This window comes from Pelodiscus sinensis, chromosome 30 (genome assembly GCF_049634645.1).
Source record: "Pelodiscus sinensis isolate JC-2024 chromosome 30, ASM4963464v1, whole genome shotgun sequence".
Taxonomy (NCBI): Eukaryota; Metazoa; Chordata; order Testudines; family Trionychidae; genus Pelodiscus; species Pelodiscus sinensis.
In genome coordinates, this window is record NC_134740.1 from 8,079,440 (window position 1) to 8,105,027 (window position 25,588).

The following is a 25,588-nucleotide window of genomic DNA, read 5'->3' on the forward strand; positions in this document are numbered from 1 at the left end:
AACAGTCAGCAGCATTCACAGAGCTGGGAGCATTTTTCATCACGTTTATGGATTTGTGGTTCCATCCCCCTCTGGGTTCCTCTCACAGACCGGTGGGGACACAGGCAGGAGGAAACAGCCCTGCCAAACCCAAGCACTGATCGGCACGCATGGCCATCCCCATGGAGAGGAGAGAGAGGAGGACAAAGCCACGCATGGGAAATGTTACCCACGTACCAGGAGAAGGCTCTGGGCATGGCGGGAGAAGGGTCGGGTAGGGGCCCAGATAGAATAGAATTGAAAACATTGGAGCAGGGCTGAGAAGAGGAGAAAAATAAGAGCAGACCAGCAAAGATTTCCCCTTTGCTCCGCCCTGGGCTCTCAGATCCTCACACCGTCATTTTCTCTGGGCTCAGCCCCTTCACAGTGCGACCTTGCAACAACCTGGCATCTCAATGACAGACCAGGCAGAACAGTGAGTGTGTGGGCAGTGGCCGGAGGACTGACCATCACATCTCTACGGTGACAGGAAGTAACTCATCCGCTTTATTTCTCTCCCTGACCCCAGGAAAGAGACCCAAATGGGGCAGGTCAATCACACGGTGCTGACTCATTTCATCCTCCTTGGTATCCCCAACACCGACGGCCTCCAGACCATCCTCTTCTTCACCTTCTTAGTGTTCTACCTCTGCACCCTGCTGGGCAACCTGCTCATCCTATCAGCCGTCCTCGGTGACCCCCGCCTGCACACCCCCATGTACTTCTTCCTCTGCAATCTCGCTGTGGTGGACCTCGGGTTCTCTTCTGTCAACATCCCCAAATTTCTGGCCATCCTCTGGGCCAAGAACAGAATCATCTCGCTGAGCGGGTGCGTGGCCCAGGTCTTCTTCTTCCACTTGTTGGGCAGCACCGAGTGCCTGCTCTACACCGTCATGGCCTACGACCGGTACGTGGCCATCTGCCACCCGCTGCGCTACCTGCTCATCATGAACCGCAGGGTGTGCGCCCTCCTGGCTGCTGGCTCCTGGATCTCCAGCTTCTTCCATGCTGCCATCCTTGCCAGCCTGACCTTCACGCTGCCCTACTGCGAGTCCAACGTGGTAGACTATTTCTTTTGCGACATTTTCCCAGTGCTCAAGCTGGCCTGTGCGGACACGTACATCATTGAGACCGTGACCTTCACCAACACTGGCATGGTCCCCACGACCTGCTTCCTCCTCATCCTTGCGTCCTACATCAGGATCGTCTACTCCGTTGTGAAGATGAACTCGGCTGAAGGGCGGCGCAAAGAGGCCTCCACTTGCACTTCCCATCTGACTGTGGTGACTCTGTTCTTCGGGCCATGCGCCCTGGTCTACACCCAGCCCCAGCTGAACAAAGTGCTGGTGACCCCGTGCACATTTTCAGCTCCGTGGTGACGCCCATGCTGAACCCGGCCATCTACACCCTGCGCAACAAGGAGGTGAAAGCAGCTCTGAGAAAACTGTGGGGGGGTCAGATGCCTGCACGGTGACGTGTGGCAGCTGCAGAAGTAGCATGTGAGTCCGCATTGAAATACCCCCACAAATCCATCTGCTTGGCAGCTCTCGTGCCAGCTGGCTCTCAGCCCAGGTGTATATGTCTCTGTCTTATCTGTTGCTGTGGTCGAGGTCAGTGTTTCTCAGCCAGTGGTACAAGTACCCTCCGGGGTACTCAAGAGAAGTCTGGGAGGTACATCAACACACCTCAAATTTGGAGAAAACCGAATCTTTGTTTTCAGTTTTACAGCACTTTATTATTTTTGTAGTTTTTACTCCCCAAAATGTCATCGCTCACCTGGCTACAATTAAGTTGTTTAAACAAATGTGTTGCAATGATAAAAAAAAATGGTGAGTCTGAAAACTCGAGGTATCGGGGGTACTTTTTTTTTTTTCAAAAAGGGGTATAAAAAAAAGGCCGAGAAGCACTGGTCTGGGTGCCACGGCATAGGAGAGTGAACCACTCTAGGTGTGCGGGTTACGCAGGGACCCCAGAGCGGGAGCTGCCCTCTCGGTGGGGAAGCCCATGGCAATTGCTGCAGGGAAGCTGGTGGCTCCGGATTGGTACCGGCCAGATGCAAATGGGTCGGGTGTGAGGAAGTTTCCTGGGGAGGCTGTTCTCATGCAAGCGTTGAGCAGCCGGGGCGGCCCATCCATTAGGCAAACTAGACGGTCGCGTAGGGCACCAAGATAAATGGGGCACCAAATGGTGGCGCAATATCATTGAGGGGTTTGGAGGTGGGGCCACCAATTGCACAGTTAGCCTAGGGAGCCAGTTGCTGGCAGCTGGTCTAGGGCCGCCCCTGTGAGCAGCACATCCTACCCTGCTGCCGAGGCCTGTGACTCGGGGTCTGCGCGTGGCAGAGGGGCTGGCTCTGCAGACAGGGTGTTTCCCAACTGCGGGGGGCAGTGGAGGGCACCAGCCCACTCTGCCGCCGAGAACGTCACCAGGGAGGAGGATTGCTCAAAGGTGCTGCAGACACATGTGGCTCACCCTTGGCTTGCCACAGCCACCTGCAATGGGGCATGACACTGGCATCTTCAGGCTCCCTGGCTTGTAGAGAAAGCTGCAGGAGGGGACTGCAAGATCACAGTGGGGGATGTGGAAATGTCCATTGGGATTGTGGGAAACCCTGCTTACCGCTTGCAGCCCTGGCTCATGAAATGATACACGGGGCACGTGGGCAGCTGTACGGAGCCTTTGAACAGCTGGAGCAGGTGCCACAGGATGGCCAAAATGTGCCTTTGGGAGATTAAAGGTGAGATGGACGCACCTGCATGGGAGGCTGGGCATCACTGAGGTCGAAGTTCCCATGGTTATTGCAGCTTGTTGCATATTGCACAATGTGTGCGATGGAATGTGGGAATTGTTTGCCGGGGGGGACCACTGAGGCTCAGCACCCGTCTGCAGACTTTGAGGAGCCAGACCCTAGAGTTGTCAGAGGGGCTCAAAGACCTGCTGTCAATATCAGGGAGAGTTTAAAGGGCACTTTGAAAATGAGGGGCACTGAAATAAACCTCGGTAATAGCGGCGTCCTCATATCCCACTCCCCATCCAATGCAGCTCTTGCTCAGGATCATGGCTGTAATGCCTGCCCCTGGCATGGCCTTGACTGGTCTGTGACATTGTTAAACAATAAATAAAAGTGATGCATCTTTCTAACCCTGTGTCTTTCTTCATTAGAAAGCAATGCCTGGGAACACAACACAGCCCCTTCCCCGGCCCGTAAGGGGGGTGCAGGCAATGGGTTACAACTCACAGGGGTGGGTAGATCCAGGCATCATAATTCCAGCTCAGAATTATGAGGGGGAAGTGCATGTGAAATTCCGGACACCCAGAGAAGGAAAAGGAATGTGAGGCTGTAGAGGGGGTTGCTGGGCACAGAATTTTGAATTTGCTGGGAGGTGGGACTCAGTGTGCTGCTTCCCGTGGGAATCGTGGGGCTCTCAGTTGGTTCCCCCATGAGCCCAACCACGTGTTTACTTTTTCTGCCTGGCAAAGGCCTGCTCGTCCTCGTGGCTCCTCCGTTCCTGGATTTAGCACATGGCAAACCAATCCCTGCCTCTGTTTCCGGGCGTGTCTCCCGATCTGTTGGAACCTCTCTGATGGGATTTAAATTCCACAGGGCTGGGTAGCTGGGCACCTGGCTGTGGGTCAGGGGTGTAGAAACTTCTGAGCAGAACAGCTGCTTGGGAACTTGGGCCACGTCCTGGAGGCCAGGATCTGCCACAAAACTCCTTGAGGTGTCCACACTGATGTTTGTCAACAGCACAGGGAGGGGAAAGACCAAAAATTCCTCATGGACCTGGAAGTTCCTTTGTCGATGAAAATGGCTGTTTTCCCCACCGAAGTTGCATTGCAGTGCACTTTTCCTTGACAGAACTTGCCAGTTTAGACAAACCTGGAGAAATGATAGAGCCAGCCAGAGAGAAAGAGAGAGAGGGGGTGAGATCACAACGGATATAAGAGATGGGTAGCCAGCCTGTATCCAAAATACACCTATTATTGGGGTGTGAACAGTATCTCTATGTGGCGTCTTTGGGTGGGTGTTTGTGGCCTCTGTGTTGTGTGGAGCGGTTTGCGTGGGCGTGAAACAGGACAGACGGGCTGGTGGGCAAGTGTCAGAGGCAGAGAGGACAGAGTGCGGCTGACAGAGTCAAGGGAAGCAGGAGGTCTGAGTGTGGAGCGAGCGAGAGATCTCACCCTGCGGGCTGTGGGAGGAGGTGGATGAAGGTTTCATCCCACCATGAGGATGCTCTCAGTCCTTCTGTCCATCCTTGGTCAGTGGGAGTCGCAAGCCCTTTCCCTGGGGTCCCAGCCTGGCTTTGAACGTTGTGTCCCCAGGCAGTGACGGGTTCTCCCTCGCTCACTTTCTGCTTCTCTAGCTCCAGTGGCTCCAAGATGGGTTCCAGCCGCCCAGGTCACACTCGTGGTCCACACATGCGTCCTAGGGCTGGGGTACGAAGGCTCCTTCGCCGCTGGAGAACTCACTGTGGCTCTGGCCAAGGTCATGCTGCACCCCCCCATCCGCGACAGAGCCAGACTGAGTGAGGTCAGCACCTATCCCTGCGCCGTGAGAGACACAGCCAGGGGAACCCAGGAGCCAGCTGCACAGACCCCCACAGCCTGGCCGTGCGGAGCCCCATCAGTTGAGCTGCCCCATTGACTGCCAGGAGGCCAGGACGGATTTACCTTCCCTCTGGGGGTCTGCCCATTAGTTTCACTGAGGCTAAACCCCTCTTCACGGGCCAAGAGTGGCCCCCACACATCCACACAAAGACGGGCCAGTACTTCCAGGCTGGCAGGGCCCAATCCGCAGCTCCACTGAGGACCCATACATGACCTCTCTCAGCCCTGCTCACGGGGTCTGTCGGGAGTAACACCTCTGCATGCAAAGGAGCTGTGTCAGTTTTCACCAGTTCATAATCTGCGCCTGCGCTGTAAGGGGGTTTGGGACATTGATGCTCGTCTGGGCTCTGCTGCCCTGTAGCAAAAGCCAGAGAGACCCCTGTGGGGTGAAATAGCACAGAGCTGGGCCGGAGGTTGGGCGGGAGGCCTGAGTCCAGCCGAGATTTCTCTTCGGGGTGTGTCCTGGGGGTCCCTCCCCCCACCGTGCACACAGGGCAACGTTCCTGCTGTGGGTTAGGGGGACATTCTCTGCTGTCCACACCAAGGCACCACCCGTCCCGTGCACCACGGCGCCGCTCTTGTGCAGGACAGCGGGACGCCGAGCAGAGAACAGTGTCTCTTTGGACAGGACAGCAGCCCCCAGCATCCCCCAGCAGATCCTTGCACCGCTGGCCTGGGAGCCGACTGGACACAGAGCGAGACAGAGCCGGCCCGTCGCCTTCGCTGTCTCACCCCCACACCCAGGCACCCTCTTGTCACTGGGCTCAGCGTCACTTCCTCCCTTGCTGGGCCTCGGGCCTCTTCTCCCCCTCCCCTCGGCACAGTCTGAGCTCAGGGAAAGTCCTTCAGGGCACTGGAGCTGGTTCCCTACCTCCAGGCGCGGCAGTGACTCCGGGTTTGCAGCAGCAGAGTTCTCTGTGCCCCGCCACACCACAGAGCTGCAGCAGCACTTGGTTCTTTGAATTTGCAACAATGGGCCTTGTGGGGTCCGGGCCTGAGACATGCTGCACCCAGCCCAGAGCCCTAGTGAGAGCCAGTTTCCGCTGGGGCGAGAAGCACGTTCCACAGCTCAGAGTGATGCAGGGTTTAACTCTCCACCTATCACGGATGGAGACACTGCAGCACAAAGCCATGAGGGTCACACTGGGCGTCTTCTACAGACCCTCTGCACCTCCCAGATCTCCCGTGTCCCTTGGCCACTAGACAACGGGTTGCACGTAATTCCCATGGAGCTGTGTTGAGCTGACACGGTTCTCAGTTACTAAATACGGCAGCTTCCAGCTCTCCCTGTGTCTCCATCCATGGCCGCCCAGTGCCTGGAAGCTCAGGGTGGATCTGGGGGGGTTCCCATTGACCAGCAGAAGCTACTGCATGTTTTACTATCCACATGTGCAGTTTTGGTTTCACAACCTCTCCCAGGTTGCTTTTCCCAGGCACCAGAGTCTGGGTTGTGGCCCTTTGGAAACTAGCTCCTGGGACCAGTGCAAAGACACTACTGAGCAGACTCCAGCTCCCCCAGCAGAGCCCAGGGGACACTGCAGCGCAGGGAGTGGGACAGGCAGCGCAGTAGGGGGCGCTGCAGCACAAGCGGTGGGATAGGCAGCCCAGCAGGGGGCACTCTAACCTCTCGGGCCAGGCTAGTTCTAGTGCGGGAGGCTGGGCTCACTTGCCGTGTTCTCCAGGGACCAGGGCTGGGGCCTGGTTCACGGCAGCTACCGCAGGTGCCTTTCACTTTGTTACCTTTTTAATGTTTTATTGCAAGTTACAAGGTTCAATCCCACGTCGGAGGAGTCAGGGACAGTCCTGGGCCAGGCATTAGTATTTCTGTTGCACGGCCAGGTGGGAGCCCAGTCACAAGGGGGCTGCACCCACATGGCTAGAGGCAGCCTCTGCCTTGAATTGCTCCCAGAGCCATGGATGGGAGAAACGAAGGCTTGTTACCGCAGCGTTGCCGGAGGGGATTGGAGCCCCAGATGATTACGTCAGTCTCCCCATCTTCCTAATTCACCCTCATAAAGCCTGCCATAAATCTATTCCCCTCCTGCTTCATGCCAGCCCTGCCAAGTGTGTTAACTTTACGCCTCACTTGAGCCTCAACATAATACAATTGTCCTATTGCTTTGTGCTTTTCCCTAGCCCTGACCCTGGGATAAGAGCAGTTCGCTCCTTCCTGCCACAGGAGAGCGCTATGACTCCCACTCTCCATGGACTCCGGACTAACTTCCCCATCCTTCTGCATGCTCTGGGGCTGGGTCACTGCCTAAGGAGCACACTCCAGCAATGTGCTTTGTAATACGGCGAAACATCAGCAAGAGCCTCTGGGCAGGAGGAGCTGGGGCTGTGCTCACAGGGTGTCAAGGCTTTCCCGGGGGGCCGGGGCTCTGCAAAGATTTAAGGGTCATGATGGAGAGTCTGCTGAACATGAGCTCCCAGCGCGACACTGGGGTGGGAGAACTGCAGCCCTGGGGTGCACGGAGGAGGAATCTCGAGGAGGAACCAGGAACATTGCTGGGTCTGAGGATCCCAGTTCCTGGCTGGTGATGACCATGGACTCATAGAATCCCTGGACTGGGAGAGACACTGAGTCCAGCCCCTGCCCAGGGCAGGACGAAGCGCGAGTAGATGAAAAATGAAGTGGGGAGGGTTCAGAGACACGTCACTGCAGGGTGAGCCAGGGCCATGAAGGGGATTTCAGGGGAGTCCCACCAGTGGGGAACATGGAGAGAGCTTTCTAAAGGCAATTGGTGAATTGTGTTCCCAGCTCCCGCCCACTGTGCCTTGCAGACTCTCCCCATCCCTGCCGCGTGAGTTTTGTCTGGTAACGCAGGGCAGGGGAGACATTCCTCTGGCGCTCCTGGTATTTGCTCGGCTGGCTTTAGCCACCCCTCATTTTCCGGAACGCTGCCTTGACTTCCTTATTCCGCAGTGTGTAGACCAGCGGGTTCAGCATGGGGGTCAACACCACAGAAAAGATCTGCGTGGGGGTGGCCAGCAAGTTGCTCACGGAGGGCTGGGTGTAGAGGACGGCGCTGGGCCCGAAGAAGAAGCACACCACTATCACGTGTGATGAGCAGGTGGAGATGGCTTTCCGGACGTGCTTCATGCTGCGCATCCTCACCACAGAGGCCGCGATCCGGACGTAGGAGGCGAGGATGAGGGTGAAGCAGATCGTGGGTGCCACCCCTATATTGGTGAAGCTCACTGTCTTGATGATGGACGTGTCCCCACAGGCCAGTTTGATCACGGCGAAGATGTCACAGAAGAAACAGTCCACCACGTTGGACCCACAGTAGGGCAAAGTGAAGGTCAGGCTGGTGAGGACGGTGGCATTTAAGGAGCTAGTGATCCAGCAACCAGCACCCAGGAGGGCACACACCCTGCGGTTCATGATGAGCAGGTAGCGCAGTGGGTGGCAGATGGCCACGTACCGGTCGTAGGCCATGACTGTGCAGAGCAGGGATCCGCTGCTGCCCAGGAAGTGGAGGAAGAAGACCTGGGTCATGCACCCGCCCAGAGAGATGGTTTTGCTTTTGGCCCAGAGGATGGCCAGAAATTTCGGGGTGCTGATGGAAGAGAACCCAAGGTCCACCATGGCGAGGTTGCAGAGGAAGAAGTACATGGGGGTGTGCAGGCGGGGGTCGGTGATGGTGGCTGATAAAATCAGTAGATTTCCCATCAGGGTGCAGAGGTAAATAGATAAGAAGGTGACAAATAGGATGTTCTCAAGGCCTTCGGTGTTGGGGATTCCTAAGAGGATGAACTCGGACACCACAGTACGATTCGCCATTTCCATGCGAGGTGGGTCATTCCTGGAGGCACAGAGATTATGCAGCTACATTAGCAAACTCAATACTTCGGGTTTAGTTATCCCTTTGCACCCCACAAGCTTTAATGGCGAGTGGTGAATCTTCTTAGCCAGGAGATGTTGGGTGGCGACGAGTGAAAAGGCAGGACTCTAGGGTTTGGTTGATTTTACTCGATTCTATTCTACTCAGTTCTTATGGCTCAGCCACCATCATAGTCTTGAGGAGCCAAAGAAAAATTCCTGAAAGCCAAGCAAACGATCATGATTTGGATCATGAACTTCCCTGATGCCTGAGTGCCTCCAGATGAGTGTGCAAAGCAGAACTAAACCCTCCAAAATGCTGGAACACGATTGTGATGGGGGCACCCCATAGACCTTCGAAAACAGGCTCGTGACCATGAATATGACATAACTGGAATCTGGCTTGTGTGAAATGCCTGGAAACCTTGCACTGAGCTACTGGATATGACGCTCCCGTTTGTACGCATGGATCACTATGGGCCGAGTGAGGAATGTGGAGCTACCGTGAATGTTACTGATACTCTGAAGCTCAGGGAGGCCGTCAATGGAACCCAAGGCTATAATGATGCATTAGCAAAGAGGCACTGGAGTTGAGCCTTCCAGAGGATGTGGGGGTAGGGCTCTTGCAGAGACATGTGACCATAGCACCTCAGCTGGAATCCTGCACTTTCCCAGGAGTAGCTGGGAGGGGGCCAAACTGAAAAGAAAGTCTTCCTGCCTCACCTGAACCCTGTGGGGGTGGGCAGCGAGGTCATCTCGCTCATCAGCTCTCCCTGGCTGCCCCACCCAAGATGCCTGCTGGGAAACGGGGGCAGAGGAGGACTGAACTCAGACTGGGAGACGTTTCTCGCTGTGACAGAAGTTGATTGGCACAACTCTGAGGGGGAGAAATTACAAGGAGCCAGTTTCTTAATGTACCGAGCTTAGTCTGAACATCCCAGTTTGTTTTGTGAAGTTGCCAACTTTGTTCTGTCTGCTGTCTCTTATGGCCACTCAAGTCCCACCCTTCAGCCACAATAAAGTCCCTTTTGTTTGGGAGTAAACCCAGTGACAGGGATTATTCCCGGGCAAGGGAGGGGTCTTGGACTCTCACCCCTTCGCCTGAGGAACATGGGGCACATGACCTTTCCTTTATGTAGGACAAGATGGAGCTATCGGGGGTTTTGGTCTCATTGGGGCTGGGCACAGGGGGGCTGAGGCGAGTTCCTTTCGCTGAGCCTTCCTGGAGCTGAGCCCAGTGTGTGTATTGCTCCGCCAAGGGCTGTTCCCCTCCCCATGCCGGTTGTGGAAGGGGCTGGGGAGCCCGCTCAGCAGGACAGAGGTGAGCGCAGCCGTAAGAGCAGCCGTTGGGCTCAGTGGTATTTCACGTTTCACAGCTTTTATGGCTGGGCAGGTTCATGGAATAATCTAGTACGTCACGGGCTGTGAAATCCCACCAGATACACCCCACACACCCCACCCCTCCACCAAGCCCAGGGATTTCACTGGAGCCAAAGCACTTCAGTCTGCTCCCTGGCTTGTGTGACCTCAGGCAGGGGGTGGGAGAGACCAAGGAGCCATCAGGGCTCCGGCTGGGCACTGACCGAGTGAGACACTGACTGTCCCAGGAGGGGACCTACTCCCGAGCAGTGTAGGGAAAATAAAGCCCGAGGGTCACTGCAGATCTGACCTGGGGGCAGTTCCTCAAACACACGGAATCTGCTGATCAACTTGACCCCGAGCGAGACTCAACCATTTCACCTGAGACTGGGCGCAGCGGCGGATATAGGGCAGGGCAAGAGTGGGGGCTGCCTGGGGCCGCGCTTTTATATGTGTCACTTTCTAGCTCTCGCCACCAAAGGGCGCCTGTAGCAAGACAGGAACCCCCCTGTAACATCCATTTTTGCTTGCCTGGAGCATACAGGGCACACAGAGCAGAAGGCCCAGGCTGTGTGACCGTGAATGGCTGTAAACAGAGATATGCCAATTGCTGACCAAGAGGCTGCCAAGGAGTGTCCTTGACTTAACCCATATTGATACGAACACTCAGCCGTCCGCGGGGGGAGGAATCTCTCGCCCAGTAAAAAAATGTCTAGTGCTCACAATTTAGTTATCTCTCTTGCAAGTGTAAATTAACTTGAAACTTGCTTGTAAGAACTGGCGCCACAAAACGGACCAGAACAATTTGGCCTCTTAGATAAGAAAGAGGATACGGGCCCCCAGGAGTATATAGATGGGTCCAGCAGCACATTTTCTCTGAGTGTCAATCTACCATCTATCTGCTGATCGGGTTAGGTGTTTGATCTCCCGAGGTTCCAAGGGGACGCCCACCTCGTATTTGTCTTTCCTAGGAATTGAGAGACCGGCCCTGGCCTGACACGCTGGAGTCGAGAGGCACAGAAAGGGGTAAAAATTGTACCTGGATGTGGTCCTTTGTTTAAATATATATATACATAGTGTCAGAGCTCTTTAAAGATTAAGCTGTCACTTGGTACCATTATTTCCATTTTCTATCTTTACCTTTTTCCTGTAACCATTTTTAAGACCTATATATATATATATATATATATATATATATATATATATATATATATATATATATATATATATATATATATATATTTGCTAGCATTTAAGAAATAGAGCAATAGCCATTCTAACCATCTGATTTATAAGCTTCTTTAATAAACCTGTAACTGTTTAAGCTTTAACCTGACTCCTTCAGTTGCTGTAATAGAACCAAGCACAATTTAAAAGAACTTCAGCCGGTCATAAAGGGACAGACATAGGAAGAGCTTGGGCGTTTGGATCTGTGTCACTCCCAGGTGACAGATCCGTTGGGGCACTTTTCAGCCTTCCGCAGGCTGCCCGCTGCGAAGGAACCCCTGTGTTCTAGCAGTAAAATCTAAGGTGTAATAAGCTCTTCCTATATAACGGGGCGTCTGTTGGCCTGCTGGCCACCCTCTGCGATGGGACCCCGTTTCTAGGAGTAAAGACACAGACGTTAAACCTTTTCTTGGAAACATACACACACACACACACACACTGCCTGACGGTTGGCTCACAGCGCCGCTGCCCCTCGCCTCCCAGGGAAGCCAGGTGGTCCTGGGAGCGGGTGGGAGCCGGGCAGGGAGATGCCGGAGCGTGTCGGCAGCGCTCTCAGGGCCCTGTCCCACAGAGCGTCCCCCAGCCTCTGCAGTTCTGTCTAGAGCAGCCCGGCCGGTCCGCAGCGCTCGGAGGTCTCTGCTGGTGGGTGAGAACCAGGAGGCGCCTTCCCCCAGCTCCGCAGACCCAGACACGAGACCAACTTCTTGAAAGTGTGCCTAGCCCCGCCCCACCCCACATCTCCTGCCCCCCAGCTACCGCCTGATCCTGCAGCCAGAGTCCTCTGCCCCAGCATGGGGAGGGGTGGTCTCGGTGTGGGGGAGCCCCGTGAGTCCCACACTAGCTGGTCTAGACAGATGTAACGGACTTAACTACCAATGAAAATGTTTAATTATTAATGCAGAATGTTGTTTAAGAATGAATTTTAATAGAATTAAAATAAAAAATTATCCAACTCAATTAAGTTTCTGTCAAATTTACCCAATTCACATGTCATATGAAAATAGCTTCAATTTGTGCATTTGTCGCCTTTTTCCATTTTTTCTCCAGATAGGGGCCCCGTAAAATTGTGCTGCCCTTGGCCCCTCAAAACTCTCATCCACCCCTGACTGGGCAGTTCTGGGCCAGCTCAGAGCTGTGGGCTCCCCGGCTGCTTGGAGAGCCGGGGAGAGCGAAAGAGGCCGGAGCCGGAGCGAAGGCGGGAAGGGACGCGGACGCGCCAGCAGCTTACGCTTTGTGTCTCGGGGCGAGTCACCAGTCACCGGGCACAGGGGGCCTCTCGCTCTTTCTCCCACGTTTGCTCCAAGCGCAAACCGGGATCCAGCCCGGCTCAGCCCAAGCCGCCCGCGATGTGAGCGCGGCTCCTGCTCTGGGGAGGGTCTCTCACTGAGGGGCTGATGCTCCAGACCTGCGCAGTGACCGCGCAGCACGGACCCAGCCGCCGCGGGGACCCCAGAAGTGTTTGTGAGCTCAGGCTGCAGGAGCATTTATGCCGCTCTAGGGCCCGGCCCTGGGGAGCTGAGCCCTTGGGCTGCTCCCCTCCGCGTCTGAGGCCTGAGCAGAGGGAGCAATTAAGCAGCATTTGCCTCGGCTGTTTTCCAGGTAGTATCCGGGATCAGAGCCCCTCACATGAGGTGGGAGGAATCCGGCAGGGGCAGCCACGGGACGAACAGCCGTCGGGGAGCAATCCCCAACCCCGCGGCGGATACAGGGCAGGGCGAGCAGGGCGGCTGCCCCGGGCCCCGCGCTTCAATAGGCCTCGCGCCAGCGGGGTCACTTTCTAGCCCTCGCCACCAGAGGGCGCCGCTGCCCTGCCCCTTGCAGGGAAGCCAGGTGGTCCTGGGGTTGGGTGGGAGCCGGGGTGGGAGCCGGGCAGGGAGATGCCGGAGCGTGTGGGCAGCGCTCTCAGGGCCCCGCCCCACATCTCCTGCCCCCCAGCTACTGCCCAATCCTGCAGCCAGAGTTCTCTGCCCCAGCTGGGGAAGGGGTGGTCTCGCTGTGGGGGAGCCCCGTGAGCCCCACACTAGCTGGTCCGTGCCTGGGCGGGGGCTGGGCATCGGGGGCTGTTCCCTTCCTGCCCCCGGCACCCAGTCGTAGAGCAGTCAGAGCAGCCAGGCACCGGGGGCCCACACAGCTGCCTTGGTGCGGACTCAGGGCGACTGAGCCAGGCGGTTGCCCCCAGCCCCAGCCAGGAGGGACCCAGCCCACAATCTGAGCAGCGTCAGGCTGGCAGAGCGCTCTGCTCGGGCCACACCTGGGGTATGGGGGGGGGGGTGACAGTGGCAGGCGCGTTTGCTGTGTCCACGCTCCCTTTCTCAGTGGGGGCCAGTCGGGGCAGCCTCTATTGCCCCTCCTCTGACCCTGCCTGGGGCCTGAGGTGCCGTCTCCTTTCCCTCCAGCTGCTCTGCAGGCTCCTGAGAGGCTGCTGGCTCGGACACAGCAGCCAGCCCCTTCTAAACCGGGTCAGGATTTCCCTGCTCCCAGGCGCCTCGCTGCTCCAGTGCCTGGGTCTGGAGAAGGGGCTGATGCTGGGGAGAAGCCTTTTCCCACCGGCTGTTAGAGACCCAGCTGCCAAAAGACTTGGACTGTTCAGCTTAGAAAAGGGGAGACGAAGGGGGGATAAGATAGAGCTCTATAAACTCATGACAGGTACGGAGCAAGTGAATAAGGGAAAGTTCTTTACTTGTTCCCATAACATAAGAATTAGGGGTCACCAAATGATATTAAGAGGTAGCAGGCTTAAAACAAATAAAAGGAAGTTTTTCTTCACACAGCGCACAGTCAACCTGTGGAACTCCTTGCCAGAGGAGATTGTGAAGATCAGGACTTGTACAGGGTTCAGAAGAGAACTAGATACATTCCTGAAGGTTCGGTCCATCAATACTTATTAGCCGGAATGGGCAGGGATGTTGTCCCCAGCATCTGTTTGTCAGAGGCTGGGAATGAGTAGCAGGGGATGGATCACTGCATGATTCCCTGTTCTGTTCACTCTGGCCCTCCAGGCCTGCTACAACAGGAATGCTAATGTCTGGCCCAGGATGGTCTCTGACTCCTTGGGCGTGGGTTTGAACCTTGCCAGGAAATAATGATAACAAAGCAAAAGGCACCTGGGGCAGATATCCTGAGCCAGCCCCGACCCGCAGACCAGGGCACGTGAGCCCAGCATAGAACCAGCCCTGCCTCTCAGCTCAGAGCGCCCCCTGCTGGGCAGCCTGCCCCACTCCCTGCACTGCAGCCCCCCATGCTGGGAAGCCTGCCCCACACCCTGCACTGCAGTGCCCCATGGGCGCTGCTGGAGGAGCCAAAGTCTTCTCGGTGCTGTCTTTGTGCTGGCACCAACAGCCAATTTCCAAAGAGCCACGGCCAAGACTCTGGTGCCCAAGGGAAGAAAGGCGGGAATGGAAGGTCCGTGCATAATTCTCTACGTTGATTTCAAAAGCCTTGGTAGCTTCTGATGGAGAATGGGAAACTCCAGTGATTGCCAAGCCCTGGGCGCTGGGTGGCCGTAGCAGGGGCTGCAGGGAGAGCTGGGCGCTGTCATGTTTGGTTATTGTGTCAGCTCAACACACCCATATTGAAAAAGTCTGTGGGGATTACTTGTGAACCATCACCATGTGGTAAGACAAAGGACTCGGACACACGGCATCTGCTGTAAGTGCATGTTCTGTGGAAGACTGTGCTTGAACTGCAGCAACTCAGTACATGGCTTTGTGCCTCAGTTTACCCTTGGGCTTTGTCTGGACAATGAAACCATTTGTCATGCTCAGCTTTTAAATGTGGGTCCATTCAGGCGAAGGCAGTCTCCTGCTGTGTGTCTGTGCTTGGGACCCAAGTCTCAGTGCAGGAGTGTAGGTCCTACCACAGCACCCCTGACAATACCAGCGCTAACACACATTCTAGCAGTCAAGTGGCTCTGGCGTTGGGGGCCACAACACACAGTCTCCGCCAATGAAAAGCAGGAGCCACTCCAGGAGCCTGGTGCCAGGGCAGGGAGACGGCCCCGCGGAGAGTTATCAGAAACACCGACCTTTTAATGGATCCCAACGGCTCGGCAGGCCTGGGTGCTGGGCCTGGGCAGGGGAGAGCGCAGCGACGGAGATGAATTATCGCCCTGCCGCTTGCCCCTGCACCGGCTCCCGCGCCAGGTGCTCACCAGACACAGGGCAGGACACGACCCAGATTATGAGGATCGTAAAGGCCCTGCTTGGCACTGGCACTGGAAGAGACCTCGGCCAGGATACCCCTAATCCCGTCCTGTCCCTCGGCCCTCCCCTCCAGGGCACGGCTGTGGATCTCGCTGCCTTTACGAGAGTCCCACCCTGCAGCCCACCCCTGGCAGCCCCTTGGCTGTTGGCCAGACGTCCTGTTTTGAAAGGCACCGTCCCGTATCTAAGCCCCCCGGCAGGTGTTCTGGCATCTTCTTAAAAAGGTAAATTGTCCCATCCTCCCGTCTCTCTTCCCCCAGCCTCCTGGGTGTGTTCTACTGCTAGTGGGACCCCCGTCAGTGGTGTGGGGTGGGTGCAGTGGCTGACAATGGGGGAGGGATGCCAGGCTGCCAGCCCGTCAGAGGTGTCTAGGCGAGTGAGGGTATGTCTACACTATAGCACTAATTCGAACTAAGCTAATTCGAATTAGTGCATCTAGACTTAAAAATTAGTTCGAATTAGCATTTTCCTACTGATTGGATGCTGGGGAGCACTTAAGGGCAGCTGAAACCGGTTCTGGCAGGGCATCAGGTCAGTGGTTGCTTTGTGTGGCTGGTGCACGTCAGCCTTCTGCCTCTCCGCCTGGTCACCCTGGGGGCCATGGAGCAGCTGCGGTGGCGCCCGGGCGCCAGCGTGCCCCGCCGCATTTGGCGTCTGGACACCAGCAGCGACTGGTGGGACCGCATCATCCTGGAGCGCTGGGAGGACCGACAGTGGACCCAGAACTTCAGGATGAAGAGGGACACCTTCCTGGAGCTCTGCGAGTGGCTCGCCCCTGATCTGCGCAGAAGGGACACTCACATGAGGCCCGCCATCCCCCTCCAGAAGCGTGTGGCCATCACCCTCTGGAATCTCTCCACGCCAGATAGCTACCGATCCGTCAGGATCAGTTTGGCGTGGGGAGATCCACCGTCGGAGCGGTGCTCATGCAGGTACGGCACTCCCCGGCCACTGGGCTGGAGGGGAGGGGGGCTGCAAGGAGGAGAAGGGCTGCCCCAGGGAAAATGGGGGGATGGGGGAGAAGGTGAAAGTGCCCCAGACCGGAGAGGTCGGTCTCTCCCGGCCGTACTACACGCTGCCCGGGGGGGTTGCTTCCGGGAGTGGGGCGCGGGGCAGTGCCAGGGCACGAACACTCCCAGCCACCCAGGAGCCCCACTGATTCATGCTTTGCTGTGTCTCTCCGCAGGTGGTCAAGGCCATCAACCGGGTGCTGCTCCGCAGGGTGGTCCGCCTCGCCGACCCGGATGCCGTCATCCGGGGCTTCGGCGCCCTCGGCTTCCCCAACTGTGGGGTGGCCATCGATGGGACGCACATCCCCATCCGAGCCCCGGAACACCAGGCCTCCCAGTATGTGAACCGCAAGGGGTACTTCTCCGTCCTCCTGCAGGCCGTGTGTGACCACCAGGGACAGTTCGCGGACATTAGTGTGGGCTGGTCCGGCAAGGCACACGATGCACGCATGTACCGGAACTCCTCTGTGTGCCAGAGGCTGCAGGCCGGGACCTTTTTCCCCGACTGCCACATCAGGGTGGAGGTCGTGGACATGCCCGTGTGCCTGGTGGGGGATGCGGCCTACCCCCTACTGCCCTGGCTGATGAAGCCCTACACGGGGCACCTCAACCTCTCCCGCCAGACCTTCAATGTGAGGCTGACCAGGGCCCGCATCATCATTGAGGGGGCCTTTGGGCGACTGAAAGCCCGATTTAGATGCCTCCTCACCCGCCTCGACCTCGCAGATCACAACATCCCTCCTGTGGTGGCAGCATGTTGTGTGCTGCACAATTTGTGCGAGAGGGAGGGAGAGGCTTTCCTGCCAGCCTCAATGGCTGAGGCTGGCCACTACGCTCAGCCCTGCACTGCCACTGTCCGGGAAGCCCAGCGGGGGGCCGTCCGGATCCAGGAAGCCCTGCGGGAGAGCTTCCATGTGGAGGAGGAGGACTGAACTCTCCCTGCATGCCCCACTGGGGCCTTCTTCCACCCTCCCCCCTTCCCCTTTCCCCTCCCTAACCTCCCTTCCTAATGTCAAATAAAGACACCTGTTTTGGCAAAAAAAAAAATCTCTTTTTATTTTACATAACTGGGGTGGGGGGAGGGAGGAGTGGGGGTGGGAGAGGGGAGGGGAAACCTGGGAGGAGGGAGCTGGAAGGGAGTGGAAGGGGAGGAAGGGAAGGGAAAGCTCAGGGTTGGGGCTCCGGCTGGCTCTCCCGTCTCGCAACACTGCGGGTGTGGGGGCCTCGGGGGGGAATGAGTGTAGAGGGTGGGGCAGGAGGGATGGGGGGTGCGGAGGAAGTGGGAGAGGGAGCAGGGGCATCAGGGGGAGCAGGGGTAGGGAGAGCAGGGGTGGGAGAAGGAGCGAGAGCTGGGGCAGCCTCTGGAGCTGGAGCAGGAGGAGGCAGGAACCGGTCCACCAGGGTTTGGAGGTGGCCTCTAAGGGCACGGCCCTGCTCCTCCAGCGCCTCCAAACTCCGCTGGTGCAGCCGAAGGTCCTCCTGGACCCAGTGCTCCTGGTTGCGGAGCAGCTGCTCCATGAACCAGAGGTGTCACCGCAGGTATTCCTCCTCGTTCCTGGCACGCCTGCTGGCCCGGGCGCGGGTGGCTGTTGCAGGGGGGGTGGTGTGCCCTGCAGTCCCAGGTGCTGCGGCAGTGGTGAAACAAGAGCAGCATTCATTTCTCCCTGGGGACAAGGTGGGTGAAACCCAGCCCCCCTCTGCAAGGCCAAGGCCCCTGTGTGACACCCAGCTGCTGCTCCATGGTGGGCAAGGCCCAGGCGTATGGACCCTGGTCTCCCTCTCCCCCCCACTCCCCCGTACACATAAGGGGAGCATGATGGTACTCACATGTGGAGCCCTCCCCGGCCTCGGACGACACAGACGATGTGGTCTGTGGGGTTCCTCGGGGGTCCTGCATCCTGGGCAGGCTCCCAGCAGGCTCCTGGCTCTCGGCGTCCTCCGGCTCCTCCTCCTCAGTGTCCGGGACGGGTCCCTCTGTCCCGGGGTTGATGACCACCCGGGGGGCATGGACAGCGTGAGCCTGCAGGATGTGGTCCAGGGCCTGAAAGTGGGGGCAGGCCTCTGGGTCGGCCCCTGGCAGGCAGGCCCGAGAGTAGGACTGCCGCAGGTCCTTAATTTTACAGCGGACCTGCTCCCGGGTCCGCTGGTGGCCTCTGGCGGCCAGGCTGTCAGCCATGCGGCCGTACACGGCCGCGTTCCTGTGGCTAGTGCGGAGATCGTGGCTAGTGCGGAGATTGGCTTCCCCCCAAACCTCGATGAGGTCCACGATCTCCGCACCTTACCAAGCAGAAGCCCGCCTCTTGCGGTCCCGGGAAGGCTCCTGGGAGCCGCCAGGCTGGTCCTGGGAAGAGGGGGATGGCTGGGTGTCATCGGGTGGCTGGCTCATCTTGTGCCAGGTGCAGGGTCTGCTGGCTTGGTGCTGGCAGGCTTGCAACTGGCACAAACTGTGTAGCCAGCCCGTGCCCCTTTAAGGGCTCCAGGGCCGGGATGGGGACAGACAAGTTTCCCTGGTGTTGGCCAGAGTGGCCACCAGGGCAAGCTGGGAAGGGCTAGCCTCCCACTAGTTCGAATTAAGTGGCTACACAGCCCTTAATTCGAACTAGCTAATTCGAACTAGGCGTTAGTCCTCGTAGAATGAGGTTTACCTAGTTCGAATTAAGTTTGAACTAACGGAGCGCTAGTATAGCGCCTATCAAAGTTAATTCGAACTAACATCTGTTAGTTCGAATTAACTTTGTAGTGTAGACATACCCTGAGCGAATCACCTCTCCCCATGTGTTTGTCGGAAGGTGGGGATAGAAGTGCCCCCCCTCCCGTGAGCCCCACGGCCATAGGGAGAAGAATCCAACCCCACAGAAATCCTGTTTGACAGGCCCTCAGTGCCCAGCCACTCGGGACGGTCACACGACTGACTGCGCTGGAGTCGCTTGAAGACCAGTAATTTAACCCACTGCCCCGTGGTCACTAGAGGGAACCGTGGAATCTTAGAACCCCAGGGTGGGCAGAGACCTCAGGAGACATGGAGTCCAGCGCCGCCCAAGGCAGGACCAATCCCAACACAATCATCCTAGTCAGGGCTCTGTCAATCCAAGACTTACACACCTCTAGGGGTGGAGATTCCACCCCTGCCCTCGGGAACCCAGCCCAGGGCTTCACCCCCCTCCTAGGGAAATTGTTTGTCCTAATGTCCAGCCTAGATCTCCCCAACTGTAACCTGAGCCCATTGATCCTTGTTCTGCCATCTGACACCACTGAGAACAGCCTCTTTGGAACCCCCCTTCAGGAACCTGAAGGCTGCTCTCGAATCCCCCCTCACTCTTCTGCAGACTAAACAAGCTCAAATCCATCAGCTTCTCCTCAAAGGTCATGTGCTCCAGCCCCCAACTCATTTTGATTGCCCTCCGCTGGACCCTTTCCAATCCTTTCTGTAGCAGGGACCCCAGAACTGACACAATACTCCAGATATGGCCTCCCCAGAGCCGAAAAAGGGGAATAATCACTTCCCTAGATCTGCTGGCAATGCTCCTCCTTATGCAACCTAATATGCCTTTAGCCTTCTTGGATACAAGGACTCACTCTTGACTCATCTCCAGCTTCTCATCCACTGGAATCCCCAAGTCCTTTTTGGCAGGACTGCTCCTTAGCCGATCGGTCCCCAGCCCGGCTAAGGACCCTGCCTGCCCCCCCTCAGCAGAGGTGCCGGAGGAGATGAGACGCAGAGGACTGGGGACTGCACCGGTCAATGAGGAGCAACTTTGGCTACGTTCAGTCGCCCGCAACACTCCAACAGCCCTTTCAGAGGGGTGGTCAGGGAATGGGGGAGGGGAGGGCAACACACGCCCCTGGCCCAGGGAGAGACAGGGAGACATTCGGCCCCTGGAGATGGGAGAGGGGGGTCGATGCCCCGTCCTAGCTCTGGGGTAGCTAGTGAACTCTGGCAGGCCGGGCCCGTCTCGCTCCGTGTCTGAGCGGCCCCACAAACACGGCGCCAATGGGACTGGCCGGGGGCTGCAGTGCTGCACAAATTGCTGTGCCACGGTGCGCAGGGCGTGTGGTGCCCTCTGTACACACCGGGGAGAACGTCACCCTCCCACGCCACCCCCCCGTGTCAGGGACATGCCCCTGAGGACACAGACCTGGGGCCAGGGAGTGGCAGGTCCCCATGAAGTGACTGGAGTCACAGACCTTGGCCAAATCTCCTGCCCCTTTTCCTCCCATCTCACCCAACGGGGAGGAGTTGGCTGGCCTGTGTCACAGGCGGGAGGGGCTAGATCGGCATGAACAGCCCAACCCTTCCGCCCCCTTTGACATCTGGGCTGGACTCTCTGCTGGCGGAAACCCACACGGCTCCGTTCACTCCGGGGTGTCACCCCGACTGACCCGTGTGAGGGGAAACAGCCCCATGAACCCAACGAAGCCCCAGGAGTCAGGCCAGGGGGGTGAGAGCAGAATCTGTGCCTGGTGGAGCTGGGGATTGGGCCCTGACGGCCCCATGGCCCTGCCTGTATTTACCCCTCTCAGGGCCTGGCCCCGGGGGTCTCTGGGCGTCTCCAAAGCGAGGTGAATTTCCGTTAATTGGCGACTCTGCCGAGTGCTCAGCCTGGAGCCCGGTGGGGATTCAGGGCTGGTGCCGAGGGGCCTGGAGGGGATTTAAGGCCCAGGCAGAGCCGGGAGGCTGCAGGAAGCGGTGGGAAGCTGTGGGCTCAGCAGCAGTGTGGGGCGAGACGCGGGTGCAGCCCCGGCCAGATTGGCAGCGCATTAGGGCTAGTGGGTGGGTCCTATATGCGCTGGGTCAGGCTGGGGAGGACGCTGGATGGGGCCACAGGAGTCCCGGCCGGGGCAGAAGGGAAGAATCCCAGTCAGCTGGAGCCGCCTCTGCCCATGCAGCCAGTGTAAGGCGCCTGCTTTGGTACCGACCCTCTCGCGCTGCCCTCGGTCTCTGCCTGTCAGCCAGGGGTGTTATTTAGAAAACAATCCACCCAGCCTTCCGGCCCCATCTGTGTCTGTGTCACTGACCTGCCTCTCCCACCTACCATCACCTCTGTCCCCCCTTCAGCCCTGCTCTGCTGCCTGGGGACTCTGCTTAGCAAAATGCCAACCTCCTCCTCATCATCGTCCTTCATCCCATCCCCCCGTAACATTCCCCTCCGGCAAGTCCTGCCCACAGTGATGTCGCTGATCACAGCCGAGCCTATGCCCAGCAGTCGGGGGCTGGGAGCCACGGGACCAAACTGTGAGCCCGGGTGTGATGGAAACCATGTTGAGCCAGGGGGCAGCCACCCCCCTGCACTGCTAGTTCCAGCCCCTTTGGCTGTGGCTGTTCCTCTTCTCCTTGTGCCCTTTGCGTCTCCCTCCCACCCACCAGAAATGGTCAGCAGCGTTCACAGAGCTGGGAGCATTTTCCACCATGTTCATGGGTTTGTGGTTCCATCCCCCTCTGTATTCCACACACAAACCTGTGGGGATGGAGGCAGGAGGAAACAGAACCCTGCCAAACCCACTGATCAGCACACACGGCCATCTCTGTGGAGAGGGCGCGAGAGGAGGAGGACACACCACGCACGGGAAATGTTAGCCACATGCCAACAGAAGGCTCTCAGGCATGGCGGGAAAAGAGTCGGGTACAGGCCTGGATAGAATAGAATTAAAAACATTGGAGCAGGTCAGAGCAGAGGAGGAAAAAAAGAACAAACTAGCAAAGATTCAGAAAAGGGCAAGAAAAATGAGAAAGGGTTTGGAACGGGTCCCATACGAAGAGAAATTAAAAAGACTTGGGCTTTTCTGCTTAGAAAAGAGGAGATGAAGGGGGGATAAGATAGAGGTCTGTAAAATCATGACTGGTGTGGAAAAAGTGAATAAGGAACATTTCTTTTCTTATTCCCACAGTATAAGAACTAGGGGTCATCAAATGAAATTAATATGCAGGTAGGGTTAAAAGGAAAAAAAGGAAGTTTATTTTCACTCAGTGCACAATTAACTCCTTGCTAGAACATGCGGTGAAGGTTAGAACTTTAATAGGGTTCAAAAAAGAGCTAGATAGATTTATGGAGGTTAGATTGATGGCCAGGATAGATGGAAGTGGTGTCCCTGGCCTCTGTTTCTCTGGAGGTGAGTGACAGGGGGTGGATCACATGAGGATTCCTCTTGTGACACCTTCCACTAGGGCATCTGGCATTGGCCACTGTCAGCAAACAGGACACTGGGTTAGATGGATCTTTGGTCTGTTCCAGTGTGGCCGTTTTTATGGTCTTATGTTCTTAACTCGCTGGCTCTATTTCTCTCCCTTACTGCAGGAAATAGACCCAAATGGGGCAGGTCAATCACACGGTGGTGACTCATTTCATCCTCTTAGGGATCCCCAATACCGACGTCCTCCAGAACATCCTCTTCTTCAGCTTCTTAGCGTTCTACCTCTGCACCCTGATGGGCAACTTGCTCATCCTATCAGCCGTCCTGGCAGACCCCCGCCTGCACACCCCCATGTACTTCTTCCTCTCCAACCTCGCTGTGATGGACATTGGATTATCCTCCGTCAGCATCCCCAAATTGCTGGCCAGCCTCTGGTTTCAGAATAAGGTCATCTCACTGGGCGGGTGCATGGCCCAGGTCTTCTTCTTCCACTTCCTGGGCAACACCGAGTGCCTGCTGTACACGGTCATGGCCTACGACTGGTACGTGGCCATCTGCCACCCACTGCGCTACCTGCTCATCATGAACCGCAGGGTGTGCGCCCTCCTGGCTGCCGGCTGCTGGATCACCAGCTCCTTCCATGCTGCCATCCTTGCCAGCTTGACCTTCACGCTGCCCTACTGTGGGTCCAACGTGGTGGATTATTTCTTCTGCGACATCTTCCCTGTAGCCAAGCTGGCCTGTGGGGACACATACATCCTTCAGACAGTGATCTTCACCAACACTGGCATGGTCCCCACGACCTGCTTCCTCCTCATCCTTGCGTCCTACATCAGGATCATCTACTCCGTCGTGAAGATGAACTCGGCCGAAGGGCGGCTCAAAGCGACCTCCACTTGCGCATCCCATCTGGCTGTGGTGACGCTGTTCTTCGTGCCCTGCGCCCTGGTCTACACCCAGCCCCAGCTGAACATGGTGATGGTGATGGCTGTGCACATTTTTGGCTCCGTGGTGACACCCATGCTGAACCCGGCCATCTACACCCTGCGCAACAAGGAGGTGAAAGCGGCTCTGAGAAAACTGTGGGGTGGTCAGACACCTGCACGGTGACGTGCGGCAGCTGTGTGAGTAGCATGTGAGTTCTCATGGAAATACCCCCACAAATCCATCTGCTTGGCATCTCTTGTGCAACCCCCCAACCGCCTCATCACATCTGGGGAGTTCTAGAATTCAGAAAAATATTCCTGGAACTCCCTGCTGTCTCTGAGCTGCTGTAAGAAGAGGTGAAAAGGTACCAGGGCCTGGGCGAGGCTGGGGGCAAATCGTTCATGGCAGGGCTCCTGAAGGCTAGGCAGTGAAGTGAAGGGGTCATCTCTTTGGGGCTTCCTTCCGCACCTGAGACACTTCCTGGAGCTCTGTGCTGAGTTGGCCCCCAAACTGTGGTGAAGGACCCCAGAATGGGAGCTGGCCTCTCAATCGGGAAGCCCGGGGCATTTGCCGCAGGGAAGCTGGTGCCTCCAGTTTGATACCGGCCAGGTGCAAATGGGTCGGGTGTGGGGAAGTTTCCCGGGGGGGCTGTTCTCATGCAAGCATGTAGGGCACACACCCCACTCCGCTGCCGAGGCCTGTGACTTGGGGTCTGCGCGTGGCAGAGGGGCTGGCTCTGCAGACAGGGTGTTTCCCAGCTGCGGGGGGCAGTGGAGGGCACTAGCCCACTCTGCCGCCGAGAACGTCACCAGGGAGGAGGATTGCTCAAAGGTGCTGCAGACACGTATGGCTCACCCTTGGCTTGCCACAGGCACCAACCCAGGGCGCTCTGGAATGGGGCATGACACTGGTGTCTTCAGGCTCCCTGGCTTGTAGAGAAAGCTGCAGGAGGGGACTGCAAGATCACAGTGGGGGATGTGGAAATGTCCACTGGGATTGTGGGAAACCTGCTTACCGCTTGCAGGCCTGGCTCATGAAATGATACACGGGGTGCGTGGGCAGCAGTAAGGAGCCTTTGAACAGCCGGAGCAGGTGCCACAGGATGGCCAAAATGTGCCTTTGGGAGATTAAAGGCGAGATAGACGCACCTGCATGAGAGGCTGGGCATCACTGAGGTCGAAGTTCCCATGGTTATTGCAGCTTGTTGCGTATTGCACAATGTGTGCGATGGAATGTGGGAATTGTTTGCTGGGGGGGACCACTGAGGCACAGCGCCCATCTGCAGACTTTGAGCATCCAGACCCTAGAGCTGTCAGAGGGGCTCAAAGACCTGCTGTCAACATCAGGGAGAGTTTGAAGGGCACTTTGAAAATGAGGGGCACTGAAATAAACCTCGGTAACAGCGGCTTCCGCATATCCCACTCCCCATCCAATGCAGCTCTTGCTCAGGATCATGGCTGTAATGCCTGCCCCTGGCATGGCCTTGACTGGTCTGTGACATTGTTAAACAATAAATAAAAGTGATGCATCTTTCTAAACCTGTGTCTTTCTTCCTTAGAAAGCAATGCCTGGGAACACAACACAGCCCCTTCCCCGGCCCGTAATGGGGGTGCAGGCAATGGGTTGCAACTCACAGGGGTGGGTAGATCCAGGCATCATAATTCCAGCTCAGAATTATGAGGGGGAAGTGCATGTGAAATTCCGGACTCCCAGAGAAAGAAAAGGAATGTGAGAGTGTAGAGGGGGTTGCTGGGCACAGAATTTTGAATTTGCTGGGAGGTGGGACTCAGTGTGCTGCTTTCCGTGGGAATCGTGGGGCTCTCAGTTGGTTCCCCCATGAGCCCAACCACGTGTTTACTTTTTCTGCTTGGCAAAGGCCTGCTCGTCCTCGTGGCTCCTCCGTTCCTGGATTTAGCACATGGCAAACCAATCCCTGCCTCTGTTTCCGGGCGTGTCTCCCGATCTGTTGGAACCTCTCTGATGGGATTTAAATTCCACAGGGCTGGGTAGCTGGGCACCTGGCTGTGGGTCAGGGGTGTAGAAACTTCTGAGCAGAGCAGCTGCTCGGGATCTTGGGCCACGTCCTGGAGGCCAGGATCAGCCACAAAACTCCTTGAGGTGTCCACTCTGTAGATTGTCAACAGCACAGGAAGGGGAAAGACCAAAAGTTCCTCATGGACCTGGAAGTTCCTTTGTCGATGAAAATGGCTGTTTTTCCCCACCGAAGTTGCATTGCAGTGCACTTTTCCTTGACAGAACTTGCCAATTTAGACAAACTCAGA

At 57.0% G+C, this 25,588-nt stretch overlaps 2 protein-coding genes and 1 pseudogene across 2 annotated transcripts; 2 read left to right on the forward strand and 1 right to left on the reverse strand.

Moving 5' to 3' along the window:
* Positions 1-560: 560 nt before the first annotated feature.
* LOC102445057 (olfactory receptor 10D3-like) lies at positions 561-1,492 on the forward strand (annotated as a pseudogene).
* Positions 1,493-7,501: 6,009 nt separating this feature from the next.
* On the reverse strand, positions 7,502-8,419 carry LOC142821341 (olfactory receptor 10D3-like). The gene has a single exon (XM_075912228.1). The coding sequence runs from the start codon at positions 8,417-8,419 to the stop codon at positions 7,502-7,504; it is 918 nt and encodes a 305-aa protein (XP_075768343.1).
* Positions 8,420-22,556: 14,137 nt separating this feature from the next.
* LOC102450582 (olfactory receptor 10D3-like) lies at positions 22,557-23,489 on the forward strand. Its single transcript, XM_006132146.4, has one exon. The coding sequence runs from the start codon at positions 22,557-22,559 to the stop codon at positions 23,487-23,489; it is 933 nt and encodes a 310-aa protein (XP_006132208.2).
* The last annotated feature ends 2,099 nt before the right edge of the window (positions 23,490-25,588 follow it).

Bases quoted from the DNA above. Each gene is read 5' to 3' on its own strand.
- LOC142821341 (XM_075912228.1), bottom strand. From the start codon at position 8,419: ATGGAAATGGCGAATCGTACTGTGGTGTCCGAGTTCATCCTCTTAGGA.
- LOC102450582 (XM_006132146.4), top strand. From the start codon at position 22,557: ATGGGGCAGGTCAATCACACGGTGGTGACTCATTTCATCCTCTTAGGG.